The sequence below is a fragment of the Mandrillus leucophaeus genome, unplaced genomic scaffold (assembly GCF_000951045.1).
Source record: "Mandrillus leucophaeus isolate KB7577 unplaced genomic scaffold, Mleu.le_1.0 Scaffold775, whole genome shotgun sequence".
Lineage (NCBI taxonomy): Eukaryota > Metazoa > Chordata > Mammalia > Primates > Cercopithecidae > Mandrillus > Mandrillus leucophaeus.
In genome coordinates this window covers 234745-243196 of record NW_012108419.1, presented here as the reverse complement: position 1 = coordinate 243196, position 8452 = coordinate 234745, and the positions used below count along the sequence as shown (strand labels likewise).

Sequence of the window (8452 nt, the reverse complement as noted above, 5' to 3'; positions counted from 1 at the left end):
GAGCTACCATATGATTCAGCAATTCTACTACTTGATATATATCCAAAAGAAAAGAAATCAGTGTGTCAAAGAGTTATCGGCACTCCCATGTTTATTACAGCACTGTTCACAATAGGCAAAATGTGGAATCAATCTAAGTTCCCATCAATGGAGGTAAGGACAAAGACAATATGATACACATATCTACACAGACAATGTACATATACATACAAACACAATAAAATACTTCTCAGCCATAAAAAAGAATAAAATCCTGCCATTTGTAGCAACACGTACGGAACTCGAGGCCATTATGTTAAGTGAAATAAGTGAAGCACAGAAAGACAAATATTGCATGTTCTCACTCACATGAGGCAGCTAGAAAAGTGGATCCCATGAAGACAGAGAATAGTTTGGTAGTTACCAGAGTCCAGGAAGGGTGGGGGGAGAGGGAGATGAGGGGAAAAGCAAAAGAATGTACGTGTATTTATGACCGCTGAATGGCACACTTTAAAATGGTAATGATGGCAAATTTTATACGTATATTTTACCTCAAGAAAAAAACTTGTACACAAATATTCACAGCAGCGTCACTCATAACGACACAAAAAATAGAAACAATCTGTCAATCAGCTGATGAGCAGGTAGATAAAATGTGGCATATCAGTACAATGGAATATTATTCAGCAATGAATAGACATGAAGCACTATGTATGTTACAGCGTGCTTGAACCTAGGACATATAAGGGAAAGAAGTCAGACACAAAGGCCATGTATTGTGTGATTCCATTTACATGAAATGTCCAGAATAAGTAAATATACAGAGACAGAAGGTAGATTTATTAGTTGCTTAGGGCGAAGGGGTTAGGGAGAAGTGAGGAGTGAATGCTGATGTGTATGAGGTTTCTTTCTGGAGTGACAGAAATGTTCTAAAATCTATTGTGGTGACTGTGGTGATGGAATGCTAAGACTTCTGCCTGTTCTGTGCCTCAGATATACCAGTAACTTCTTAGGCTTCGGCTCTGCTATCTATGGAGGGGATGTAATGATACGTGAGCTTGGGTATTTGTTTTTTTGGTTTTTGAGATGGAGTCTCACTGTGTTGCCCAGGCTGGAGTGCAGTGGCGGGATCTCGGCTCACTGCAACTTCTGCCTCCCGGGTTCAAGCCATTCTCCTGCCTCAGCCTCCCGAGTAGCTGGGATTACAGGTGCCCGCCAGCACGCCTGGTTAATTTTTTTGGTATTTTTAGTAGAGACGGGGTTTCACTATGTTGGCCAGGCTGGTGTCGAACTCCTGACTTCGTGATCCACCCGCCTCGGCCTCCCAAAGTGCTGGGATTACAGGCGTGAGCCACCGTGCGCGGCCTGGGTATTTGTTGATGAATGGAGATTATGAGAAAGATGAGGAGATGCACTACTCCAGGCTTTTGACCACGTTAAGCATCCACTGGGACCAGCGTCGTAATACAACATGCAATGAAGACCAATTTTGCCATGTCGATAGTGCTCACAGATTTATAAAGGGCCACCCTGAGAATGATAACCACACGCAGTTAGTGTGCATTTATGTATGGCTGTTAAAAACCATCCCTGGTAGAGAAAACTTTCATTTTAAACACTGTGAAAACACATTAAGAGAGGGAGGTAGAAAGGCCAAAATGGCAAGTTGGAGAGAGAAGTTCTTTTTGGGTAAGAAAACTGGCCTCTTACCTCCCAGCTGCTGAGATTCTGGAAGAAAAAATACAGGGCGGCAGCCCACATCACAGCGGTGGCCACGATGCAGAAGAGCGGGACCGGGAGCACCTTCTCAGAGCTGCGGAGCTGCCGGGGAAGAAGCAGATGCGGCCTTACGGGTCTCCGCCTTCGCCTGCCCCAGGGCCCGACGCAGCGGCTCCCGGCGCTCGCTCTTACCTTCATGATGATGTAAAAGGCCAGGTACAGCAAAAGGTTGCAGATGAAGATGCCCAGCATGTAGGAGGCAAAGTCCCTGGGGCGGTGTATCAATCCGAAGAGGGCGCTGCGGGCGTGGGAGAAATGTGGGCAGCCGTGAAGGTGGATTTGTAACACTATTGGCTTTTCCAATCCCCCCAGTCCCTTGAGGGGGAAGGGGCAGTTTCTTTTTTTTTTTTTTAACTTTTATTTTTAGTTTAATTTATTTGTTTTTAAACTCTTACCTCGTGATGAAACAGTAGATTTTTAAAATAATACTTTAACATATAAGTATCTTTTTTTTTTTTTAAACAGTTGGGTTCTCACTCACTCACTCAGGCTAGAGTGCAATGGCGCAGTCACGGCTCACTGCAACCTTCACGTCCTGGACTCAAGCGATCCTTCCACTTCAACCTCTCTGGTAGCCGGGACTACAGATGCATGCCACCACTTACAGCTAACTTAAAACATTTTTTTGTAGAGGCAGGGTCTTGCTATGTTGCCCAGCCTGGTGTTGGATTCATGTCCTCAAGCCATCCTTTTGCCTCAGCCTCCCAAAGCCCTGGGACTACAGCTGTGAGCCATGGTGCCTTGCCTATATAAGTAACTTTTAATTTATTACACTTTCTTCCAAGCATTCATTTCTAACAACCATGTAAAGTTCCCATAACTGAATGCAATGTAAACCGTCATCTTTCCTCTTTTGTTGAAGTGAAGTGTTTTCCCACATTCTTCGGTTTTTCGCTATTATAAGAAACACTACAACGAATAAATACTTTCAGACATTGAGCTTATTTTTTTCATTTAAGATTAGTTCCTTAGAATAGAAGCAAAATCATCTCCATGATTGGCTTGACACTCATTATCAAATTTTTGCTAGCTGTCCATGGTTTTAAAATTAATGCTAAAGTTAATTTTGGTTGGAGTTAGCTTTAATTTTGTTCCAGATTTCTATTCTGTTATAGTACGTCCTTTATTACATAATTCTTTATCTCCTTGTTTTGAAATTGTTTTTGATGAATACACATCCACATATATATTTTTCAAAATCTCAGTATCTCTAGTTGGGTTTCTGTCCTCCATTCAGATTCACTGATTCATATTTCTAATTTCTAATTTTAGATCAGTGCCTCACTATTTTATTATCATTTTATAATATGCTAGATTATCTGATTAGGCTAGCCTGCACGGTTCCACTTGGTAGCCACATGTGGCTATTTAAATTAAAATGAACTGAAATTAAATAAAATTGAAAATCTACTTCCTCAGTCACACTAACCACATTTCAAGTCTTCGATATCTATGTGCTAATAGTTACTGTATTGGGCTGTATGTGTGGAATATTTACATCACTCCAGAGAGTTCTACTGGACAATGCTGGGCTAGTCACCTCTGCCCCTCCTTCCTTCTGTTAATCTCTTTTTCAAAGATCTTTGAACTTTTTGCCTAACTAGGCAAATAACTTTTAGAATAAAACATAAAACCTTATTAACTTAATTACTATTCTAACTCTAAACGTATACATTACCTTGAGAAAGGATATCTTTGCAATAGTTATCTTTCCACCCAGGACCTGATGTCTGTCTTCATTTAGCTTAATTTTCCTTATGACTCCTAAGAAGATAATTACATTTTCTACAGAAAGATTGTGTACATCTCTCAAAATTTATTCGTAAGTATTTAAAGTGTAAAGCTACTATTAATGGACTCTTTTTGTTCATTTTGAATTCCAACTGACTTTGGTTTTTTTTTTTTTTGAGAGAGGGTCTCACCATGTTGCCCAGACTGGTCTCAAACTCCTGGGCTCAAGCAATCCTCCTGCCTCAGCCTCCCAAAGTGTTGTGGTTCTAAGTGTGAGCCATTGCACGCGGCCTCAACTGACTTTGTTCTGTGTAATATAGAAAATTTTCTTCTCCCAGATTTTGAAATCTTTAGTATACCAAGCAACTCTTGTACATCTTTCCTTCAGATTCTCTAGTTTTTAGCTTTTTGTTACATTTGCTTTGTCATTTTCTCTCTTTCTCTCTCTGTGTATATATATATGCATATGTATGTACATACATCTCTATGCCTATATGTAAATACACACATATGTATGCACACACACCATTTTTCTTCTTCAGGACCATATGAAAGTAATTCCTTTTAAAATAACATTCATGGGAAATCATTCCATGTCTTTATGGAGCAACTGGGAAGGAGGTAGCCCACTATCAGATAATCGCGGTGAAGTCTGTCATTGAACCTCCTTCATCCCTGCAGGCCCTCTCGTCTCACAGAGCTGTACAAAGAGAGGCCATCTGCCTTGTCTTGTGAGCAGATCGTGGATATGGTTTTGCTTATGTGAGAGACGGAGACAAGCCAAGTGATTCTGAGCCCCCACGGTGATAGTCAAAGGCTGTTCATTATCAAGAGGCTGGTCCCTTTTCTCCCCCTAGTGCTCTCTCTTTCAGGACCACCAGGACTGTGGAGTCTGCTAGAAGGGTGGTCAAGAACAGACCACTGCCCAAGAATCCTCTCATCTTGACCTGCCCCAAGTAAAGGAGGAATCCTTAAATGGTATACATCTTATCCTGGGGCAATCCCTGGGGTGACAACATGGGAAGCTTCTTCCAGAAGCACATGCCCCCCAGATAAGACTCAGATTCTCATGACTTGATTCTGGCTTCCTCTGGAGGAATGCCTCTTCATTCCTTAATGTTCACTGAGATTACAGAATCTTTTTTTGTTTTTGTTTTTGTTTTGTCAAAGGCCACTGACCCTGAGGAGCTCATCAGCTAGGAGCTACAAATAAAAGCAGTTAAACTTACTTATTGTTTGAGTGATCACTAAAATATTTCACTCACTCAACTGTATAAATTGAGAATAGATTGCATAAAATAATTGTGGCTAGCAAAAATATGCATCTGTTGTTCTGTTCTATTTTGAGCCATTTGAGGAACAAAGGCCATGGGAAAGGAGGAAGAAGAATGATGTAGGTAGAAAGAAAGAGACTGGGGAGGGAAAGAAATAAAAGAAGGACTTGCACACACACAGACACATACACACACATACATTTAGTAAAAGAAAAATTTCTATAGAAAAGAAGGCCTTCTGGGTAGTCTTTATGGAAAGTTCTGTGAAAGAGTTTAAAGCTATGTTGGATGTTTGCAATCAGTGGTATAATTATCTAACTATCTATCTATCTATCTATCTATCTATCTATCTATCTATCCATCCATCCATCCATCTATCCATCCATCCAACCATCTATCTATCCAACGTATCCACATAGATTTAACGAGTTTTGATGTTTGTCTTGTTGAGCAAATGAACTAAATGCCTCAGTGTTTTTAAGAGAGGCTACAATTGCTACACGAGAATGTCCTACTACCTTTTTTGAGTCTCTAGAACAAGCAATCCTACCTTCTCCTTAATTTCAGATTTCTTCGTAAAAATGACAGTCAAGGAAAGCTAAACCACAGCGTTACTGACATTAATAAAGGCAAAAACATGTTTTCATAAGACTACTTACAAGGACCAGTTAACCAGATTCCCCACAACCAGCAACACCATTCTATCCTGGAAAAGAGGAAAGAAAACATCAAATGAGAGGCTGCACATCTGACTTTTCTTTTAACCTACTGTAGTGGAAGTATCAACCATGGGAAAACAATTGCATTGGTGAAAAACATTTTCTGTGGTTCTAAGAGTGCCTTGCCTATGATCTGACACTGATTGTATACGAAGACTAAATGGCAAGGCTTCTAACTGCAAATAGACCTGACCTCATCCCTGAGAAAGAAAATGTGGTGAGCAAAGCAGGACTCTATTTCTCCCCAGTGTTTAGTGGAGCTGCGCCCGCAGGCCCACTTCTCAGTGGGGAGGTTGGTGGGATGTACTGATTACAGAATTAAGAGAATTCTGCCACTGGTACTATGTAATCGAGCACTGTTTTTCTGGGGTGTACTACTTGGTAGCCACAATTGCAACTCTCAGGCCCCAGCTGTAGGGCGTTAGTTTTGTACCCATTACTCTGGTTTCAAGGTGGTCCTGAAACTCCCAGGTTCCTGTGTCTACAATATAGTCTTGTAGGGGAGAAAATAGGGAGAAAAGGTCAGTTTTAAAGGACAATAGGCCGGGTGTGGTGGCTCACGCCTATAATCCCAGCACTTTGGGAGGCTGAGGCGGGCAGATCACCTGAGGTCAGGAGTTCGAGACCAGCCTGGCCAACATGGTGAAAGCCCGTCTCTACTAAAAATACAAAAATTAGCTAGGTGTGGTGGCACACAACTGTAGTCCTAGCTTCTTGAAAGGCTGAGGCCTGAGAAGCGTTTGAACCTGGGAGGCAGAGGTTGCAGTGAGCTGAGATTATGCCAATGCATTCCAGCCTGGGCGATAGAGCAAGACTCTGTCTCAAAATAAATAAATAAATAAATAAATAAATAAATAAATAAATAAATAACAATTACTCTGACAGAGATTTATTCACAGTCTGTCCCTGTCCTTTGCATACTACTTAAAACTTTTAGGAGAGATTTGATCATACTTTAATTTGCATAACCACTCATCTACTATTTAAAAGTAGCAATTCTTTGTCTTTTAGGTGATCCATCCAATTTGGAGGAAGTAACTTCATTTAAAAAAACATTAATTCACCTATTAGAATGACTAAAATCCCCCAACAGTGACAACACCAAATGTTGGCGAGGATGTGGAGCAACAGTAACATTCATTGCTGGTGGGAATGCCAAACGATACAGCCACTTGGAAGACAGTTTCGTAGTTTCTTACAAAACTAAACATATGATTGCCATACAATCCAGCAATAGCTCCCTTTGATATTTAACAAAAGGAATGGAAAACTCATGTCCACACTAAAACCTATGGAAAAAAGAAACTATGAATGTTACAGCAGCTTATTCATAATTATCCACACTTGGAAGCAACCAAAATGTCCTTCAGTGGGTGAATAAATAAACTGTGGCACATCCAGACAATGGAATATTATTCAATGCTAAATACAAATGAGCTATCAAGCCATGAAAAGACATGGAGGAAACTTAAATGCCCATTACTAAGTGGAAGAAGTCAGTATGAAATGACTCTATACCATATGACTCCAATTATGTTTTGGAAAGAGAAAAACTGTGTCAATAGAAAAAAGATTAGTGGTTGTGAGGACTTAAGAGGGAGGGAGGGATGAATAGGCTGAGCACAGAGGATTTTTTAGGGCAGTGGAACTGGCTCATATGATACTATAATGGTAGGTACATGTCAACACGCTTGTCAAAACCTATGAGCGCACATCAAGAATGAGCATTAATGTAACGTAAGCCTTACATGGGTAGTAATGATGTGTCAGTGTAGGCTCATCAACTGTAATCAATGTACGACTGTGGTTTGGAATGTCCATAGTGGGGGAGGCTGTGCGTGGGGGGAGTAGGGGCAGAGGGTATATGGGAAATTTCTGTACCTTCTGCTCAATTTTTCTGTGGATGTAAAGCTGCTCTAAAAAATATAAAGTCTATTTAAAAAAGGAAGCCTCCATCAATTAATGTAAAAAACAAAAACATTACTTGCCTTTCCTGGTTCACAGGTAAGCAGGAGAACTTGCCTCTCAAAATACTCACAAGTCCTAATGGACTTTTTCATTCTCACCTGAATAAACCTTTCCAGCCTCAATTCCCTTGTTTTTAGTGCTTATAGCTCCTGCCCAAGCTCGAGAGTGCTCACAGATTTCCATATTCCTTTAGAAAAAATATTCTGATTATAAAGGATTAGCAGATACTTGCTAAATCCCTGTGTGCCAGGCCATACTAGCATCACTAGTTCTGACTGCAGCACGTTGTAAAGCCTGGGCAGTGGGCTCAGAGGAGGAAGGCAGCCTTCCCAAGATCACTGACCAGAGCCAAGAGAGAGCTGGGACCAGGGCCCTGAGCTCTGAGTTCACTACAGAAATATATCATACACTGAAGTATATTTCAACTATCAAGCAATAAACACAAGTTATAAAAAATTCTTGCTCATTGTGAAAATCAAACAGTACAGAAACGCATAATGTGGAAGTATAAGTTCCTAATGAACGTGACTGGAGTGACCACGGGTCCCAGTTTGCTGGAGATAGTCCTAGTTTACCACTGCTGTCCTGGTGGAATTATTAGTGGTGTGCCCTTCACTTCCACAAGGGTACCTGTTTGGATGATTCTTTATAGGGGTGCTCTGTCTTGATCCTCCCCATAGCTATGATCATTGTTCATTTATTTTTATTTTGTTTTTTAAAAATTTCATTATTGGGCGGGGCACAGTGGCTCACGCCTGTAATCCCAGCACTTTGGGAGGCCAAGGCGGGTGGATCACCTGAGGTTGGGAGTTTCAGACCAGCCTGACCAACATGGAGAAACCCTGCCTCTACTAAAAATACAAAATTAGTCAGGCATGGTGGCGCATGCCTGTAATCCCAGCTACTCGGGAGGCCGAGGCAGGAGAATTGCTTGAACCCAGGAGGCGGAGGTTGCAGTGAGCCGAAATCGTGCCACTGCACTCCAGCCCAGGCCAAGAGCAA

General features: G+C 41.2%; 1 protein-coding gene across 1 annotated transcript in view; it reads right to left on the bottom strand.

Annotated features, from left to right (window-relative positions):
* The window catches only part of SIDT1 (SID1 transmembrane family, member 1), a 103869-nt gene that overhangs the window by 3097 nt on the left and 92320 nt on the right, over positions 1-8452 (bottom strand). The window contains exons 20-22 of the mRNA XM_011966827.1: positions 5423-5469; positions 1891-1996; positions 1690-1800 (exon numbers count right to left, since the gene is read on the bottom strand). Coding sequence (XP_011822217.1) covers positions 1690-1800; positions 1891-1996; positions 5423-5469 — 264 coding nt within the window. The remainder of the gene's footprint in view (positions 1-1689; positions 1801-1890; positions 1997-5422; positions 5470-8452) is intronic.